The 20,852-nt window shown below is 40.2% G+C and overlaps 2 protein-coding genes and 1 pseudogene across 4 annotated transcripts in view; 1 reads left to right on the forward strand and 2 right to left on the reverse strand.

Annotated features, from left to right (window-relative positions):
• The window catches only part of PEX3 (peroxisomal biogenesis factor 3), a 36,566-nt gene extending 35,727 nt beyond the window's left edge, over positions 1-839 (reverse strand). For 2 of the 3 annotated variants that reach the window (XR_013338107.1, XM_077776123.1), the window contains exon 1: positions 566-830. Coding sequence is in view for 2 of the 3 variants with exons in the window: in XM_077776123.1 (XP_077632249.1) it covers positions 566-638 (73 nt within the window). In the remaining variant the exon portion in view is untranslated. Of the gene's footprint in view, positions 1-565 lie in introns of all 3 variants that reach the window. The other variant, XM_077776124.1, reaches the window with a different exon arrangement.
• A 151-nt stretch (positions 840-990) lies between these two features.
• Positions 991-20,310, forward strand: ADAT2 (adenosine deaminase tRNA specific 2). Its single transcript, XM_077776023.1, has 6 exons — positions 991-1,146; positions 11,290-11,394; positions 14,090-14,240; positions 14,922-15,028; positions 19,828-19,900; positions 20,017-20,310. Exons 1-6 carry the CDS (start codon positions 1,048-1,050, stop codon positions 20,058-20,060), a joined length of 579 nt encoding a protein of 192 aa, XP_077632149.1. The 5' UTR covers positions 991-1,047; the 3' UTR covers positions 20,061-20,310.
• Positions 2,400-2,702, reverse strand: LOC144241559 (small ribosomal subunit protein eS21 pseudogene; annotated as a pseudogene).
• Positions 20,311-20,852: the final 542 nt, after the last annotated feature.

A 20,852-nucleotide genomic window follows, 5' to 3' on the forward strand; every position in this document is an offset into this window, starting at 1 on the left:
GGGGAGGGGGAGAGAGGGAGGGAGGGGGAGAGAGAGAGAGAGAGAGAGAGAGAGAGAGAGAGAGAGAATATCCCAAGCAGGCTCCAGGCTCACTGACTAAGCCGCCCAGACGCCTGTAACTTTAAACAACACTGCAAGGGCAGGCTTTCGGTAACTCCTATAACATGAAACTTCGGCTAAGGCTGAAAGCCAAACAAAGCACCGAGAGTGCCAACGAGAAACGAAGAGTCTCACAGGAAAACAACTTAAAAATATGTGTCCGTAAGAGAATGATTATCTTGAAAGAGAAACTTAACTGTGGTGGGTTCTTCCCAGGTCCATGAGAAGGAAGGACAGGAGAGAAAATAAGAGTTAAGGGGCAGCGTCAGGACAAAAGACACGAATCCCACAACTGCAGAGACGTGAAGACTCTTAAGGGTTAGTCACCCGGCTCCGCGTCCGACGGGCGAGCGAAAGCCCCTCCACGTATCCGGGACCATGGTCGCCCGGCCTCTATTTTCGAAGACAGTCACCTCTCTTCCGCCCCCTTCTCCCAATGCCCCTTTCCGAGGACGCTGTCACCCACCTCCGAGCACTGTGCCCAGGAAGATGCATTTCTTTTTGTGACGTTTTAGAAAATTCCACATAGATCTCAGCATCTTCAGACCCTGGAGGTGCGGGCTACCTAGGGGCCGCGGGGGTGAGGGGGCAGTTCGCTAGGAAACCGTTTCCTCGTCACTTGGCCCCAACGACCAGACAGCACCGCCGTGGTGCCGCCCGGTGCTCTCCAGAAATCACAAACGCGACTTTCCGCAGAGACTGTCACCGGGACGGGAAGGGGGCGTGGACTACAGGCGAGCAGCTGCGCTTTCTGTAGCTGCCGCTGCGCCGCGGTCCGCGCTCACTGGTCCAGGCCACCCGGGTCCGTCCGGAATTCGCTCCGGAGTGCATCGCCGTTCGCCTTCCCTGGAAACCGCGGCCCGCATCTGCCGCGTTCCGTTGCTAGCGCTCTGCTGCTGCGGCTGCTGCTCCAGCCTCGGGCGCTGAGCGCCGCGGCCCGGGTGCAGGATGGAGGCCAAGGAGGCCTCCCCGTCGGCTGCTGGCGGCGGCGGGGGCTCGGTGACCGCGGAGGAGACCGAAAAGTGGATGGAGGAAGCGATGCAAATGGTGAGGAGCCCAGGAGGTGGGTGCCGTGGGTGGGAATTTTTCTTTGGCCCTTTACCGACCCAAGCATTTGAGCAAACGTCCTGCGTTGTGCTTTCTCGTCACCATAATCTCGATGGCGGTCACATTTCTGGGTAAAGAGCTGGCTTTATTCTCCTGAAGTTTTCTTTAGTCCATTCTCACAGTGCTGTGAGGGAAGGAGGAGAGGAAGTAGAGAAATCATTTCTTTTTTCACTGGCATCAAGTATGAGCCAAACATCCCCATTCAGCCGGTGATGGTACGTACCTAGTGCATCCCCTTTCCCCGAGGACACGCTCGCATATCCGGAAAGTCACTTTATTTTGTATTTATGACCTCTTGAACCTGTCTAGTAGGAGAAAGGACGCTGAAGGTGTGTCTGATGGAGAGCAGGGTAAAAACAATTCCCTGCACAGTCAGATCTACCATTCATTCATTCATCCATACTATTGCTCTCTTGTCTTTTTCACTTCCTTCCCTCGCTCCCTTCAGGACTGCTGGTTAAGAGGGCTCTAATCAGATTTGTGTATAATCTAAGCTTTACTCATGCTTATGAGTGCCAGTAAGCTCTATAATAGGGATAAAAATGTGTTTGGCATATATACCTATATGTATAAAAATATATGTACCCGCACACATATACATGTGTTAAATGCCTTTCAGTGTTACATTTCTCTAAATGTTAATTTCTCTAACAAATATTTTTTTTCATACATGCTTTTGATTATATTCTTTTTTTTCCTTTTTATCATATTCCTATCCTTAGTGGCTTCTGGTCTCCAATAGTTAATTAGTTCCACAATTATGTATTCATTCACTCCATAGATATTTATTGAGTACACTATGCTTGGCATTGGGAATTTAGTACTGCAGATGATTTTGGTATGTTCTTTGTTCTCTACTCATACTATTCCCCCTGTATTTGTTCACTATTAAAGCCAAATATTTTTCTCTAAGCCATGATGTATTATAGCATCTATACATGTGTTTCAGTTACTTACATAATGTTCTTTTAAACTTGTTCCTCATACTTTTTTTTGGAAGTGACTCAAAATAAAAAAGAGTCTACTTTTTATTACAACCCAGTAAATACCCACATAGCTATAACTAAAAGAAAAGTTTCACAGAACAGCACTTAACCTTCCTACAGTTTTGCTGGTATTTCAATTTCTTTGAATATTTTTTTGGGGGGGGTTGCTATTTATGACAAATATTCCACATCTGTGAGCCTCTCTGGCTAGAAGTTCTTTGAAACAATGCCGTTGGCCTTGGTTTGTAGGAAGATGGAGTCATCTGACCTCCCCATCCTGTTAGCTGGTTCACAGATACTATAGGTTTTAAACTGGCTGTTGAACCTAATTGTCACCTGGTTAACCTCAGCCAGGTTCATCTGGATGGACGTGTGGTACTTGGCACAGATGATACCCTTGCTGGTGGGGCATTTCCATGTCGCGTACACATCCATGAACTGGCCAGCATGGTACTGCTGGTCCTGATCCACTAACTTGATTTTAGGACCTATTCTTTGAGCACATTTCATAATTTATTTCCTCCATTAAACTTACATGATACATAGTTTCTGATACTTTAACTACTGTTCACATACATTTAAAAATTAATTCATAACTTGTAATATGGATTTGTTTGTCCTGAACTTCCTTTATGTTACTAAATACTCTAAGTTGGAGACAAGGAATTTTCACTTGATATCTGTGAGAAATAAGCCCACTGACCCGATCAAAGGAAGGACGCCGAGACTCAGCACAGTGAAATAAGGCTTTAATCAACCAAGAATGGGTGTCTGATGGACAGGCACATTGGGGACAGTCACAGTGGGCAGTTTATCTCCTAGGGCACAGGTCCTTCCCCTGATTCTTCATTGGCTGCGTACTACAGAGGTTACAGCCTTTCCTGGAGGTTGCCTATGGCCATGTAAGGCAAAAAGTAGTCTGATTGGAGCAAACCTATTCCCTGCGGTGAGGCAGAGACTTTGAGTCCCTCCTCCCTTTATTCTGTGGTTCATGCTCATTGTAGAGCCTGCAAAAATGAGCCCACCAAACGGGGGGTGGGGGGTGGGGTGAAGAAGAACCAGGAAGTGAAGTATCTAAAGGTTAGGACTCCATTGTAGGGGAATTGGGGGTAAGGGTTGAACATATTTCTAGTAGGTTGTAGACCTATTGTTAACTGGACAGCCCAGCTTTTATTTAGTATTTCTGAAAATGAACCATCTCCCTTACTTCTCACAATATCAAAATTTCACTCTTCCCCCAAATAATTTCAGTAATATCTTAGGCAGCTTCTTACGAGGGAGGATGATAATATATACACAGGAAGGCTAAAATATCTTAAAGTAAGCTCTCACCCTTCCATGGGTGAGTGCCCCAGAGAGCAGATGATGCCTGAATGCTAGGAAGTCAGAATTTCTGGGCCCTTCTGTTTTTTTTTATTTGCTTCAGGAACTCTCCTCAAAGAGAGGACCTTGCTTAGATGAGATTTTCAGAGATGCTACCATAGAGGACTTAACAGAGGTTTTTGGAAACAGCTGGCTTTAATAAGTCATTGAGCTTTCCCACTCATGTATCAGAACTGTGTTTTTCCCCCCATCTTTTTGTCTTTTGGGTCTTTATTTTCCTTTAAGCATCATTTGGTTATAATATATTGGGGCATTTCATCCACATACCTCTGCACTATTCTCTAGACTTCTGGACTAAATATTTAAGACATTTTACTGCCTTTTGCTGCCTACCTCTGGGGTTTCCCTTCCTACTCTATAAAAGGAGATGCATCCAGATAGTTTCTCTGGCCTTGTCATTTTTGTCTCTTGATTGGATTATAAGCACCTAGGGGATGTGATTGCCTACTTTACCTATTCCACAGGGTCAAGGAGGCCCTTGTTGTGGTTTGGGCTGGTACCTGTTCTTGCAGGCCTTAAACAAAGGGGAAGAAGTGCTTGTCATAAATCTTGTGCTTTGTTTAATCATCCCCTCCCCACTACAGAGACTTCAAATCTTAAATCACTTCAAAGATTGTTGAGGTGATTCAAAGTACTCTATGTATTTATGAGAAGAGTTTAAGATTAAACAAGAAACATCTCTAGGGCCAAATCTGTTAAGCTCTGAGGGATTTGAAAGTGCAATATGCACTATTCATGTAATAGGGAAGATATTAGCATCTTCATAACATTTGTACAGAGCAGACATATTTATATGGCCAATGTAGATAGCTAGAATGTCTTACTCTCTTCATGTTTAAAATAAAGTTGGTTGCCCTAGAAAGTTTCTATCCTAGTCTGTGATTTTAATATACCAGCATAAGTCTGGGTAATAAAAGAAAGAAAAGAAAGAAAAAGGATTTTGAGAGAGCTTAAAAATACATTTTTTAAAAAATGTCATATGAAATGAGTGAGGTTGTACAAAAATCAATGCAACTCTGCCAGTCTAATAGGTACAACATTTTTGGAAGGCAACCTGGCATAATGTAGTTAACAGCCTCAAAAAATAAATGTTCATATCATTTAACTTATAGTTGTATGGCATTTATCTTAAGAAAATAGTTTAGAAGCATAAAAGCAATCGTCATTTCAAGGTTCTATGTAATAGGGAAAACTAGGAAGCATTTAAAACTTCCAATGAAGGGAAATGGTTAAATTGTGATATATGACTGTGTTGAATAATGTGCTGTCATCAAAATGATTATGAATATTAGGTACAAACATGACATTAACTATCATAACTACATGTGATATTCAACATTAGGCAAACAGAAATACAAATTACTTTATATGTGTAGGCATAGATTTATATAGGCATCTATTTAAACCCCAGAACAGCTACTGACAGCCAGCTAACCTTGAGAGGGTCTTAACCTTTCTGCCACAGAGGCCTCTTCTGTAAAATGGGTATATAGTATCTAACTCACAGGGTTGTGTAGATTAAAAGAGATCATGTTTGTGAAGCCTCTGACATATTATGCTCAGTAAATGAAAGCTGTTTTTTTAAATCAAATAAACAATATATATATATTTATATAAATAAATCAAATAAACAAAGACTAAAGGAGAACACACAAATAATTAGCATGGTAAGATACAGTTTTTTTGTTTGTTTTGTGTTTTTTGTTTTGAGAGAGAGAGAGAGAGAATCTCAAGCAGGCTCCACACCAATTGAGTCACCCAGGTGTCCCAAAGACATCTTAAAGAAATATATTACTATGCTTTTGTAAGTTTAAATATAAGTCTAATTGAAATAGCATAAGAAGACTAAAACCAGAAAGAAGATACTGGTAAGTAAATGTTAGTGTTTATTAGGAGAAGATCTGGAAGATGTGGAATGAAGTTGGTTTTTTTTTTTATATGATCAAAGGGAGAAAACAGAAGAGAAAAATGGATGGGTATTTACATAAATATTAAAAACATCTGCATCTTAAAAGGACCAGGTACAAAGTAACAAAGCAAATTTGTAAAGAAATGATTGGACTTGAGAGAGAGTTGGTGGGAAAGTTTGAAAGTAGGAGATGGGATGAATTGAAGATTATGTGAATTACTTAATTAGCTTAATTAATTCTGTTTCGAACTTGACAGCAAAGCAAATATGTATTGAAAAGCATTTCACCTAAACTCATTTCTGTGGGGTTTTTGGGTTAATTCTCTCCGCCTCCTCTGTAACCCACCCTTCCCAGCCCCTCACCCACTCGCCCTCAGCATGGTGGGCTGGGTTCTTCCTCACCAATAATGTGATTTACCCTTTTAAATACTCCTACCACTCATGTTTTTCTCTCTCATTTGGACAGCACTTGAAGACTTCACAAAAAACAAGTTACTCTAAATAAATAGGACGATAACATTGAGAGGTAGGACGTGGAGTAAAGGAGGTAAGTTTGCTGGAAGGAGAAAGAAAAGCTGAAGGAAAGAATGAAAGGCACAGGCCCAGCCACCTGGAGGCCTGGGTGGAGAGAGGGACAGCCCTGCGCAGCAGGGTGGTCCGGGCTCCCTTACAGGTGACCGGGACTTGGAACCCCATTGGGAAACACTCCCTGTACCCTGCCACTGCTTCTTCTCCCCTTGGTCTTGAACTCTCTCCTACATGCTTGAAATCGCTACCTGGCCACACATAGAATTCTGCAGGAGATAGTTTTACTGACAATCTTGGTCACATGGGCCCCTCCATCATTTATTCTCTTGCAGTTTTTTTATCCTTAGACTTTCTATGTCTCACTCCCTTAAATGTTCCTTCTCCTTCTGTCCCTTAACCTAGACCTATTTGGACCCCTAAAAGTGATAAAGTAGCTGATTGCTGGTGACTAGAGTAGAAATTTGAAGCTAAATGGCCAGAAACCTGACACTTGGTAGGTGTTCCATAAATGTTTGTTGCTGATCTGAATGCCTGGAAGAGACTCTCTGGATTCTGGTCCCAGGCTCGCATGTGAGCAAATTCCCTACTTACCCCACATCTCTGTTTACTTATCTATAATATGGAGAAGCTCAATGAGTCTATCTCAGGGTTGTAAACTAAATATGTTAATACTTATAAAGTGCTTAAAATAGTCCTGGGTCAAAGTAAGTGTTTCAACAAGTTGTAAGCTCTTATCATTTGCAAGCTCAGAATCAGAACACTTGTTATTACATAACAGTATTTTGTAATAGGAGCTAGAGATTTAACCTACAGGCAGATCACTTTTCAAGCAGTGGATTCCAGTTCCACCATTCCACGAAAATTGCCTCTGTGTCACTGACCTTTTCTTCTTGGCATTTTTTTTTTTTTGGTCTCTTTTTCTGGGATCTTCCTTAACACCAGACACTCCTGGTTTTCCTCCTGTCTTATTAGGCATTTCTTCTTAATCTCCGTCACAAGCTATTTTTAGTTTACTCCACCTTTATTATTACTTTTTTCTTAACTTCCCCTTTTGAGATAATTATAAATTCACAGTGAGTTGCAAAAAAGTATTGCAGGAAGGCTCCTGTACCCTTCACCCAGCTTTCCTCAATGGAAACATCTTACATAACTTTAGTTGCAATATCCAAACAAGGAACATGACATTGATGCAAACTGCAGAGCTATTCAGATTTCCTTAGCTCCGTATAGACACATGTAGTTTTGTGCACATGATATCACGTTTACCCACCACCAGGATTGCTCAGTCATCACAGGGCTCCCTCATGCTACCCATTATGGCCACCATTCCCTCTCAAGCCCTTAAGAGGCAGGCACAATCTGTTCTTTGTATCTGTAATTTTGCATTCAGGAATGTTGTATACGTGAAATGCAACCTTCTGGAGGTTGGTTGTTTTCATTCAGCATGATTTCCTTGGGGTCCGTCCAAGTGTTGAGTGTATCAGTAGTTTATTCCTTTTATTGCTGTGTAGTATTCCATGGGATGGATATATCACATGTTTGCTTAACTGTTCATCCTTTGAAGGACATTTGGGTCATTTGCAGTTTCTACCTATTACAACTAAAACTCCTGTGAACATTTGTGTCTTTATATGAATATATGTACTGTATGAACATAAGTCTTCAGTTCCTTGGGAGAATGCCTCAGAGTGCCATTGCTGGGTCATATGTTAACAGTCTAGAAGTGATCCTGTTCTTCTTCAGCCTTGCCAGCCTTTGGTGTTTTTACTTTTTATTTTGGCCAGTCTGACAGGTGTGTATTCATAACTCATTGTGGTTGTAATATGCATTTCCCTAATGGCTAATGATATGAGTATCTTTTCAGGTACTTATTTGCCATCTGTATGCCCTCTTTGGTGATGTGTCTTAATAACTTTTGTCCATTCTCTACTTGGATATTTTCTTTCTTTCTTTCTTTCTTTCTTTCTTTCTTTCTTTCTTTCTTTCTTTCTTTCTTTCTTTCTTTCTTTCTTTCTTCTTTCTTCTTCTTTCTTCTTCCTTTCTTCCTTTCTTCCTTTCTTCCTTTCTTTTCTCCCAACAGCCTTTGAGAGTTCTTTATATAGTCTTGATAATAGACCTTTGTTGGGTATGTAGTTTACAAATATTTTCTTCCAGTTTTGGCCTGTCTTCTTAACAGAGTGTATTAGTTTCCTGTGGCTTCTGTAACAAAGTACTACAAACTTGGTAACTTAAAACACCACAGGTTTATTCTCTTACTGTTCTGGAGGCCAGGTGTTTGTTCTAAAGTCATTTGATCAGGCTAAAACTACAATGTGTCAGCAGAACATATTCTCTGGAGGCTCTAGAGAATATGTTTCCTCACCTTTTCCAGCTTCTGTAGCAACATTCCTTGATTGGCTTATGGCCCCTTCATCCATCTTCAAAGCCAACAGCGTAATATCAAATCTTTCTGCCTATCTCTTATAAGGACACTTGTGATTGCATTCAGAGACACCCTAATCATTCAGAATAATTTCCCTATCTCAAGATCTTCAACAAATGTTTGTTGGATGATTAAATGATTTCTCTTTCTTGTGTACCTGAGGTTATGTGTACTTTTAATATTTTTTTAAAGTTTTTATTTTAAGTAATCTCTACACTCCACATGAGACTTGAACTCATGACCCCAAGATCAAGAGTCTCATGTTCTTCTGACCGAGCCAGCCAGGAGCCCTGTAATCTTATTTATTTTTTTTCTCTTTTTAAAATTTTTATTTATTTTTCTAATGTCTAATTATTTAGTTTGAGAGAGAGAGGGAGTGTCAGTGGGGGAGGGGGAGAGAGAGAGAGAGAGAGAGGGAGAGAGAGAATCCCAAACAGACTCTGTGCTGTCAGCACAGAGCCCAGACGTGGGGCTCAATCCTGGGAACCCCTGGGAACCGTGAGATCATGACCTGAGCCAAAATCAAGAGTCAGATGCTCAACCAACTGAGCCACTGAGGTGCTCCCTACCCCCAATCTTACTTCCTTACTTACAATTCTTTGTGTGCTTATTGCCTTAACTGCATGGATACTCAGCATCTCCATCGTCTCTAGCTGTATATTTATTTGTGTATATCCACCAAAACTTGGTACTCTGCAGACTTTTCAAACTTTGCATAAACTGGGCATACTTTAACCATTGTTACAGAACTAGACAGCACTAGCCTGTGGGTGGTTCATGACGCAGTTCTGAAGAATGCAGTCTCCCTGCTTCAAATACTGAGCCCTTACTTCTATGCAGGCCCCAGCTCTGTCCCACCACCCTGAAGGAGGAAGGAAAGGTACAGTTTCCTACCACTGTGTGCCTCTCCTTTCACTTATTCCTTATTGGCCCAACGAAAAGTTAAGGGTCGGTTGAGCATGGTTGAAGTGGCTAAAGATCCCATGTTGGCATTATGATGGGAAGTTATTGCTACTCTAAATTAAGTAGAGCCTGGAATAGGGGGCTAGTGCAGGAGATAGAACATGCTGTCTTAAAGCAATGTCTTCACCTTTGCACTGTATATGCCTTCTGTGTATGAATACCTACATTAATTGGTAATCTAGTCTTCCAAAGTGTCTTCAGGCCTGCCAAATATAAGAAATGCCATGGCTTTCTAGAAACAGCCATACTTGGATTTTCTTGACTGCAGTACGTGGAGATGATTGTACACTAGGTTCAAGGGTTGTGTTCTTCCTTTGTTCTCTCTCAGCAGCAGGGTCAGGAGTACTCAGATATGACCTGCTTGCTTCTACTGTATGCCCAATAAAGTATTCTTTTACTGTCTTGAGCCCCAACTGATTCAATCACTGACAAGGCCAGAAGAAAAATAAACAGCCTGTGATGGGGGAGACTTTGCAATATAACCATTGGTTTTCCATTTCCGGGATGGTGGTGGTGGAAATGTTCTTAAGCTTATTTTTCTAATTTATGTTTTTCAATTGAGGTGTACTTTACATACAATGAAATGCACAAGTCTTAAATGCATTGTCTATTCTGTTTTGACTGATGCAAACATCTGTGTAACCCACACCCTTTTCAAAATAGTTTTGAGCACCCTGGGAAAGTTCCTTGTGTCCCTTTCCAATCAGTCTACACGTGACCTGCCATGAAGAAATTGCTATCATCGGTGTTTAGTTTTGTCTGTTCTGGTACTAAACCCGAAGGGAATCAGATAGCGTGTATGCTTCTTTTACTCATCATGTCTGAGATTCACCCATGTTGTTGTGTGTATCCCTAGTGTTTTTCTTTTTGTTGCTCAATAGTATTCCATTGTGTTATTATGCCAGTTTGTTTATCCATTCTTTTGTTGAAGGACACCAGTGGTGTTTCAAGATTTGGGTATTACAAATCAAGCTATTATGAACATTCTTTTACAAGGTTTTGTGTGTGTGTGTGGACATACATTCTCTTCTCTTAAATAAATACTTAGAAGTGGAATTTGTTCATAGGCTCTATGCGTGTTTACTTTTTAAAGAAATTTCCAAAGTGTTCTCTAAAGTGGTTGTGCCATTTTAACACAGGGTGCTCCTAAGCTTTTCGTGTGTCAAAGCAGAAATTGTGAACAGAGTGGCATCCAATCTGGTTACCTTTATGCTATTGGAACCCAAGAGGATATTTTCTATACTATTTAGAGAAACAAAAACAATTAAGCAAGTAGAATTTCAACAAGAAATAGATTTCAGTAAAGTATTTATACATGTTATTCCTTTCCTTTGCAAATCTATATATGATCTCTGAAAAGCTGCACAGACCATGCCAACTTAAGAACAAGAGTCAATAATAGTCTTTTGCTCACTTCTGCTTCCAATGGGAAGAAAAAATTGGGGGGCTCAGAACCTATAAAGGGAGTTTGTTCTTGAGTCTCCTTTCATATGGAAACAATGGAGAACAAAAGCACTAAGCACTGAACTGTATTTGAGGAGAGGGAGAGCTCAGTGTATTTATTTTTTTAATGTTATTTATTTATGAGAGAGAGAGAGAGAGAGCGTGAGCAGGGGAGGGTCAGAGAGAGAGGGAGACACAGAATCTGAAGCAGGCTCCAGGCTCTGAGCTAGCTGTCAGCACAGAGCCCGATGCGGGGCTCAAACCCACGAACCATGAGATCATGACCCAAGCCGAAGTCGGGCGCTTAACCAACTGAGCCACCCAGGCGCCCCTCAGTGTATTTCTTTGTTCAGTGTTTATACGTGTGTCTTCACATTGCATCTATTTCTTTCTGGTCATCTTTTCAAGTATTGAACATTACATCTTAATTTTTCTACTTTGTCTTTTAGGCCAAAGAAGCCCTAGAAAACAATGAAGTTCCCGTTGGCTGTCTCATGGTCTACAACAATGAAGTTGTTGGGAAGGGACGAAATGAAGTTAATCAAACCAAAAATGTATGTCAGTTGAATAGTATAATTGCAAACATAGCAGTTAAGGTAGGAGTGCCCGGAACTTCATCACAATTGGCGAGAAGATGATTCTGAGTAGAGACTTGTAGGGATCAATGGAAGGGTAGTTTCTCTTAACATTTCTTTTTCTGAATGCCTTTTTTTTCTGATTATAAAAGTGATACATGCTGGTTTTTTAAAATTTGGAAAATTCAGAAAAATTTAATGGAGCAATAAAATATTTGCGCTAATTTTCTATTTCATGGAGTTTTACTTTAACACTTAAGTAAAACTCAAGAGGGGGTTTACTACATTGGAGTTTCAGTAGTAAAGAAATGAATCTAATCTCTATCTTAAGCATATCTAATATACGAAAATTCTACTTTACAAAACATCAGTTTAACTCATATCACATTTTTTATTACCTTTAAATAATCTATTCTTCCTGCTAAATTAAACAATCACCTTCAGTGTATATCTTTGAAGGTATAAAAGGATTATATAAAGAAAACTGTTTGTGTCTTAGAGAATTCAATGGGGTAAAGTCTACTACCTTCTGTTTCTATATCTACATGTGCTATCACACTTTAATAGCATGTGTGCCTTATATTATTGTGGTTAGATTGAGGAGTTCATGAATTAAGGCAGTACTTCTTGATAGCACCACAGTGTGTTACAATTTCATGAAAATAAAAAGCACTAGCTGGACTCATGGACAGCTTATAACCATAACGCCACTAACACAGACTTTGATTGTATCATTTGATCTTGGTAGGTAGAGAAGAAGCCAGTATTGGTAATGGTGCTGTGGGAGATTTAAAGTTTGTCCATCATTTCTATCAAAAAAAAAAAACAAAACATGCAAAGTAGGAACCCAGATTCACAAAGCAATTATTATGTGAATATCAAAACATTTTTGAGGTAAGTAATAAACATAATGTAGCAATTACTGAATAAACAGATACTTGTCTGGAAGTAGAATTCTGTATTTTAAATAATTATCCTGTCTCTCTAATTACGTTTTGTGATTCAGTATAATATTTTTAATATGAGAACTTTGTAAGCCCTAACATCATCCATCTAACTCTCCAATGACTTGGGTTTCTTCTGTATCTTGAAATTGGCCTGCATTTATTTTGGTATTGTGTCCTCTAGATTACCCTGGGGCGCCTGGGTGGCTCAGTCGGTTAACTGTCCGACTTTGGCTCAGGTCATGCTCTCATGGTTCGTGAGTCCTAGCCCCGCATCAGGCTCTGTGGTGATAGCTCAGAGCCTGGAGCCTGCTTCGGATTCTGTGTTTCCCTCTCTCTGACCCTCCCCTGCTGTCTCTCTCTCTCTCAGAAATAAAACATTAAAAAAAAAAGATTACCCTATAAAATAGTATAGAAAGACTCTTGACCTCAAATGAGGAGACCCAAGTCCTACTTTGGGCTCGGATACTACCACCACACCTTTCACTACCATCACCTTCTCCAGCAGTGTGTTTTTAACATGTCCTCACTTAGCTTCGGGCTCTTCACACTAAAGGGAGGTTGATTGCAGTGATTTAGTTCAACAGTTACTTCCTGTGAATTCTGGGGAGATTTGGTTCAGTAATTCTGAATCTGATTTTTTTAAAAGCATCGAGTTGGGGAAACTTTTTAAGCTCCCCAGTTAGGTCTGGTGTGCAGGCAGCTTTGGGAACCTGTTCGCTAAGGTGCCTTATAGCTCTGAGTTCATAATTCTGGACCAGCCCCGCTTCCACCTGCTTCTAGCCTCCATGGCAGCTAGGGCCACTGTGCCAGCACTTTCCACACCCTACTCTATGTCACAGTTAGCACCTTCCTATTTACCTCATTAGATTTTTATAGTTGTTGAGGACAGACTCTTTAACCTCACATAGGATTTAGCACAATGACTTGCACTTAGTTAGCAATCAGTATAAGGTTATTGATGTATGTGATCATCCTATTATTAATAATTACTGCATAGCAGAGTACCTATATAGCATTCAACATATGCTTCATGTAATCCAGTGTTTTATGAGATGTATGTGCCAGTGTGCCCTGTTTTGCACATAGGGGCCCCAAGGCTTAGAGAAGTTATGTAATTTGCCCAGGCCACGTAATGAGTGAGGCCACAGTCAGAATTCAAAGTTAAGTATGGGTATTTCCAACTGCTGTGTGATTTCTCCTATATTCTGCTGCCAGCCATGAGGTATCCGAGACTGATACAAATTTTTGGTTCTCTCCAGAGTCTGCCACAATATTAAATCTCATCCCAAAGAAAATAGAGGTGATGACATTCTAGTAAACTAAATATGGATTTGCTTAGAGTGAGGTGAGAGATGGCCTTGAAAACTGGAGCACATGCTTATGAAGACTTCAGGCTTCCCCTAGAATATTAACAAACTCTAGACTCTTTTTTTGTTTTGTTTTGAGACTTCTATTCTCTGTGGTATTTAATTGAAGGAACATCCCCTGAAGTTCTTAGGTACTTAACTAAAAATAAAGCATAATTCACATGGCATCTCAGATAAGCTGTCTTACGTTGGTGAGGTTACGGTACTTTAGCCAGGGATGCATTGTCAAGTGCTAAGGGTGTCCCTGAAACCCTTATTCATTAAAATGTTGGCAGAAACATTAGGCCCATTTGGGGTGTTTATTTTTGAGCGTTTGTAAAATACAGTTCCACGTTGATGCCAGCACCTCTCTTTTTCCAGGCGACTCGACATGCAGAAATGGTGGCCATCGATCAAGCCCTAGACTGGTGCCGCCATCGTGGCAAGAGTTCTTCTCAAGTATTTGAACACACCGTGCTGTATGTCACTGTGGAGCCATGTATTATGTGTGCGGCTGCTCTCCGCCTGATGAGTATCCTTTGACTTTGTGAGTTAATGTCTCAGGCCCTTTCCTATAAACTTGAACATGGCCAGACACATAACTTGCTTTCTAACATGTGAAAGCAGACTTATGAAACAAGTTACAAATATTGTGCCCCTTGGCCAAAAATATATTTAGGAAAGAGTTTTAAGTAATAAAATTACTTCGTTTCATATCAATAGATGTAAAACTATTAACCAAATGAACTAGAGAAAGAAAAAACTAACAGCTAACAAGCTACTATAGGAGGATAAATCACAAATTAGATTATAAAACTGTGTGCAGAGAAAAGATCTAAAGACTATGTACCTTTGGGTAATAGATTATTGGTGCCTTTGGATAATAGATTATAGGTAATTAAAATTTTTTCTTTCTCTGTTTATATGTTTTTGTTTACTTTTGCCACAAATACCTATTACAATGTATGAAAAGTATTAAGTCAAAAGTGAATACCTGGTAAGAAACACATCACTTATGACATTATAATTGTAAATAAATGGGAAATGGAACAAGTTACAGCTCTATGAACTGTGTCTTTCTTAGAGTAAGTAGTACAGATACTGAGTGTAACAAGTTTGTCTCTAAGATCTTTAAAAAATTATTTGCTAGCTCAAAACCTACCTACACACACTTGAACTGCACATTTGCTTCAAGACCTTAATTCTTTCTCATAAATTCCGCTGGTGGTATATGGCTGTCAGAACGAACGATTTGGTGGTTGTGGCTCCGTTCTAAATATTGCCTCTGCTGATTTGCCAAATACTGGGAGACCATTTCAGGTAATATGACCTGCTTATGCTTTTTCTTTCTTTCGAATTCCTTTGATCTCCTTAGGAGCTTGGGAATTGTTCATGTATGGTCAGTATACCAAAGAGCCGTGCTAGTACCAGGTAGACTCTGGGACCTCTGGTCAAGTTCATTTATGCTTCATTGTAAGATGACAGGTAATCATTTCCAGGTAGGTGCTTGGCTCTCTTTATTAACAGAATCTTTCCAGAAGGAAAGTCCCCAACCTTTCAAGGTATCTTTCCTGACGGTCTTTACCAACGCTGTCACAGATGCTTGGAGATGCGGTCACTGTTGGCATTGTCACTCAGTGAGTGTCCCCAGCTCTGTGCTGTACTGAGTTTGGGTGAAGCTTGGACTCTGTCAGTAACAGTAGATGCTATTTACAGTGCACACATGATATTTTTGCACGAAGCTAATCATTTTGCTTTATCGCTATGTACTATTTTTGGTGTGTAGCAATTAATACCTGTATTTTCATTATTTTTCCCCCTGCCTTTTCAATATTGAAATTTCCCCTAGACCCAAGAATCCACATTGCTTTCATCTTCCCTTAAAAATTCTACTTTCCCTTTAATCTTGCCACCTCTCCCCAAGTTTTTATGTTTAAGGCTATGAGCAGTAGGAATTTCTGTTTCAGAGTTTGGCCTGTAGATACATATCATTTTTCATAAACTGGTGTGATTTTTTTTTCTCTCCAAAGTTAATCCTGAGGTATTATGTTTTATTTATTTATTTTTTAAGAGTTCTTTTTTTTTTTTAGTTCTTTTTTAATGTTTTATTTATTTCTGAGAGACAGAGAGAGAGGCAATGTGAGCAGGGGAGGGTCAAAGAGAGAGGGAGACACAGAATCTGAAGCAGGCTCCAGGCTCTGAGCTAGCTGTTAGCACAGAGCCCGACATGGGACTCAAACCCACGAACTGTGAGATCATGACCCGAGCCGGAGTCGGATGCTCAACCGACTGAGCCACCCAGGTGCCCCTGAGGTATTATGTTTTAAAAAGAAAAGGATTTACAAAAGGCTTGACACGGTGGGCAGTTCACTTCAAAGACCTCAGATACTCTTAGGAGAATACCAAGTACCAATGAAGGGCTCAATTTGGCTGAATCCCACTGAGAACAAATTTTGGAAAACATTCTATTATGAGTTTTTCCAGCTGAACATTAGCTTTCGTAACAACTTCTGCATATTTGAGAATAGATGACTTTTAACGTCACATCAGAAAAGAAATTGTAATAGAACAAGAGTAAACAATGCTATCGGCTTGACTGTTAAAAAAAATCTTCAGGCCGCCTGGGTGGCTCAGTCATGATCTCATGGTTCATGAGTTCAAGCCCTGCATGGGGTGAGCTCGAGCCCCACTTCGAGTGAACATGAAATCTACAAAGTGACACTTCTAGTGAACATGAAATCTGCAAAGTGATTTGATCTTTCCAGTCACTTCTCTTAGCGGCTCAGATTTTACTTACATAACTCTTTGCAAGTGAATTGCTGACCCTGTACTTTATTTATGAGAAAGATCTAAAGAATTTCTCAAAGCTTCTAGGCAGAACAAAGATGAGCCCTTGGTATCAGATATGGGGAGAAAATTTCTCTCCAACACATCAGTGGCACTGAGTGCATAAACAGCCCTCTCCTACACGTCTCTGCACAGAGTTGATCTTGCTGAACCAAAGAATAAGACTGTAGTGTGTGTACCTGGACAAACTGGCTCCAGTGAAATGAACTACCATCATTTGAAGCCATTATCTCCAGGTTTGATGCCAAATTATGTTTGTTTAACTGTTTTAGATTCTAAAGAAAACATTGACACCCCAGGCTTCTGGATCTGGTGTTTTCTTCCTTTATTTGGTTGGTTCAGGTTGGGGTGGGGGGTTTGTAGGAGAAGGGATGCTGTTTTTGTATTGCAGAATCATAGATTCCTTTAATTTTATATTTTAATATTATTTTTAATTTTAATTTAATTTTAATATTATAAGCTGAATTAAGCTCCTAGAGGAGACCTACAGAACTATTGTTTTTAGGGAAGATAGTGATTAATTTATAATACATACCCATTCCATTTTTAAAAGTTTATTTTAATAAGAATGCACGCTTTTTATTAAAGCCACAATTTATTGCTATAATGAATAGTTGAAAACACTGTCTTGGTATCTTAGAATGATACAATTTCCTTCTCCATCTATAACTCCATGGATCTCATCCCAGACTGCATATTACAGAGATTTTTAAATGTGCCTGTGGGAGGTCCCTGCCCCAGACCAACTGTGTAAGAAGGTGAGAGGGTGGAGGAGGAGGAATATTTGTATTTTCTTAAGAGAGTTCCCAGGCTATTGCACTGAGCAGCCAAGGTGGAGGGCCATTGCTCTGACTTCACAGGAGGGGAGAGTGCTTTGTGCTGGTTTGGTGCTCATGAGAGCATGAGGAGAGGCGGGAGCTCTGAGGAGCACAGTGTAACGTGAGGAGAAGGGGACTGACCACCATGGTTAGACTGGTCTGAGAAGGTTGTGAGAATGGAGAAGCCGAGAGAGGAGAGAGCTCTAAAAAGAAGTGAGAATGGTCAGTAGTCCACCATTGCTGACAGTTGAGGACAATGGAAAGGAAACCAGTGTTTTGGTCAGTAGGGTCCCTTGGGAGGTCTGAGAGCACAAACCAGCATGGATGAGGTTGAAGAGGAAATGAGAGCCACACAAGGGACAGCCAGGGGTCTGGAATGTTCTCAGGAGCAGCGGGGTAGTAGCTTGCCTAGGGGGCAGGGTCAAAGGAAGGTTATTGGGAGTTTTTCCCTCCAGGGTTAGTGAGATACAGTTGTCATATAAAATTGTAGAAGTTTAAGGTGTACAATGGGATGATTTGATAGATGTATAGATTGTGAAGTGTTTACTACAGTAAAGTTAGTTAATACACCATTCACCTCACATGCTTACCATTTTGTTGTTACTGTGAGAACATTTAAGCTCTACTCTCTTCACAGCTTCTAAGTACACAATATAGTATTGTTAACTATAGTCACCATGCTATTCCTTGGATCCTCAGAACTTACCTTATAACTGAAAGTTTATACCCTTTGCACTGTCTCTTAATTCCCTGAAACCCCCAACCTCCATCCCTGGCAACTATCATTCTACTCTCTGCTTCTATAACAAGAATGTTCCATATATATAAATATATATCTTATTACATATATGCAATAGAATATTGCCATATATCAGCCATAAAAAAGAAGGAGATCCTGCCATTTAGGACAACATGGACAGACGTTGAGGGCATTATGCTGAGTGAAATAAGTCAAACAGAGAAAGACAAGTACTGTATGATCTCTTTTTTTAAAGTTTCTTTATTTTGAGAGAGAGAGAGAGAGAGAGAGAGAGAGTGTGTGTGTGTGTAGGTGTGTGCGCGTGTGTGTATGAGCAGGAAGGGCAAAGAGAGAGGGAAAGAGGGAATCCCAAGCAGGCTCCATGTTGTCATCACAGAGCCCAATGAGGGGCTCGAATTCACAAACCGCAAGATCATGACCTGAGTCGATGTCAAGAGTTGGACACTTAACCCAGGTGCCCCTGATGATCTCTCTTATATGTGCAATCTAAAAACATTGAACTTGTAAAGTTTTTCTTTTGATGGGGAAGGTTTATTCAGTCTTCATAGGTCCAGGTAAGAGCTGACTGAAGGCACTAGAGAAAGGGGGGTTCATTCTGAGCAACAGACCACACTCACGGGGCCCGTGTGCTGGCGCTCACTCTCTGCTTCCCATCCTATGGCTGCTTCCGGATGTGCCTCCCTGGAGTCTCTGTTCATTTTTTCATTTCTTGTGTCTTAGAAGGATGCAGCATATCGAGTTCAAACCCCTATAACACACCTTCAAAGCCCTGTATATTTTGACCTCATTTTATCTCTTTAATTTCTTCACCTGTAGCTCCACTATACCCCATTAGTTGGATGTCTCACACAATCCAAGCTCATTTTACTCTTTCCCTGAAATGCCGCGTTCAGCCTCTTTAAATATTTGCCATCTTTAAGGCAAGTTAAAGTTTCATCCTCATGTAAGATTTTATGTATAATTTCACTCCTTACCATTACCATAATTTCTTATTCTTTCACTTAATCGATCTTTTCTTTGTAGTTAGATACCAAAGATAGATCAAACGAAACCCCTTTAAAAACATCCACTACAGTAAAGATTGACTTTTTTTTTTTCTGTAAAGAGCCTAATAGTAAATATTTTAGCCTTTGTGAGCCACTCGCATCTGTGTCACATCTTTTTCTTTTTTCTTTTTCTTTGCAAACCTTTAAAAATATAAAAAGCATGCTTAGCTGAACATTTATAGCTGTGGACTACCAACTCTAGCTTAGCATCAAATGCTTAATGGGCCACCAGTGAATAACAGTAGATAAACATAGCAGACGCTTAACAAACACTTAATGATGTGTCAGGTATTTAACAGGTGTTATTTTATGTAATCTTATTTAATCTTCATGAAATCCTTTTTAGGTAAGTGCTATAATTACATACATTTTACAGGTGAGGAAGCTGAAGCATAGATCTTGCCCAAAATCATCACATAGCTAGTAACTTCAGTAGTAGTTGATTGAGAAATAATAGTTGACTGGATTGATGTTTGATTCTGTATTCTCTTGGAAATGTACTTTCTTACCCACATTACTGCTGCCCCCAAAGTGTATTAACATTATGTGAAGGAAGTTTACATAATTATGTGTATGTTGCTGTTTTTATGGGATACAGGCCACGTTTTCATTGGGCGATATTGATCCTCAGTCTTCTCATTTCAACAGTGCATTCCCGGATATCGGGCCGAGGAAGCAGTGGAAATGTTGAAGACCTTCTACAAACAGGAAAATCCAAACGGTCAGTTTTCCCCTGCTGTACATAATGTAACCTCACTTAAGACAAAGCAATGTGAAGAGAGTCTGACGTGGGGCCTCCTCTTCATTTTCTCTTTTTCTTTGCTATTCTTTTCACAGCACCAAAATCAAAAGTTCGGAAAAAGGAATGTCAGAAACCTTGAACTTGTTCTGAGGGAAGGCTGATGCCCCTCGACGAAATTCTTGGACTGAAAGTTGTTGACATCATTGAATCGTATGTTCCTATATGCCCTTATCCCCTGGGAAAATCATCTCCCACTATTTGCTGTGTTAAGGGAACAAATGAGCACTTTTTAAAAGTCTGACAGTTGTAAACAATGGTTAGCTTTTCCATAAGCTTAAAGAACATTTTAAGAAGGGGAGAAAAAATAAAGTTGGAAGTTTTAGAAATTAGTAAGCAGTACATGCTCTTCCTGCCAAAATCATTGTGCCCCGGGCCAGGAGAATGCTGAGCTTCAGCAAATGTGTATCCAGACCCAGTTATCTGGTGTGTGTGGACTGGAGCGTGCCACACTGACACCTGCTCTAGGCCTGGCTTTCCAGAATCGGGCCCTGCATTCTTTGCAGCCACTGTGTCCTCCTTGGGTGTTGAGGGCCTGTGACTTTCTTGGAATTTGTATATGAATTATATACATATAGATTATGATTGTGTGTGCCTCAGAACAGATTTCTTTTTGCTTTTATAAAGCAGGTCAAGAAAATGCGTACTTCTAAAGCAATTACTTAAGTGTCATTTTTAAATTATAGCATATTGCTATAATAAAACCTTACGTATGCCTTCTTTGAAGATGAAGATGAATATTTTCTTCAAACATAAAGGCAGAAATGAGACAATTCCTTTATTACCGAGCAGCTATACTCTGCCAGGCTCCATTCGCTCATTGAATCAGTGAACAAAACAATGAATCCTGCCGTCCCGGAGCTGATATTCTAGC

This window comes from Crocuta crocuta, unplaced genomic scaffold (genome assembly GCF_008692635.1).
Source record: "Crocuta crocuta isolate KB4526 unplaced genomic scaffold, BGI_CrCroc_1.0 scaffold25, whole genome shotgun sequence".
Classification (NCBI taxonomy): Eukaryota; Metazoa; Chordata; class Mammalia; order Carnivora; family Hyaenidae; genus Crocuta; species Crocuta crocuta.

Bases quoted from the DNA above. Each gene is read 5' to 3' on its own strand.
- ADAT2 (XM_077776023.1), top strand. From the start codon at position 1,048: ATGGAGGCCAAGGAGGCCTCCCCGTCGGCTGCTGGCGGCGGCGGGGGC. The intron at 1,147-11,289 runs GTGAGGAGCCCA...TTTGTCTTTTAG, and splicing joins TGGAGGAAGCGATGCAAATG to GCCAAAGAAGCCCTAGAAAA. The intron at 15,029-19,827 runs GTAATATGACCT...TCATTTCAACAG, and splicing joins ATACTGGGAGACCATTTCAG to TGCATTCCCGGATATCGGGC.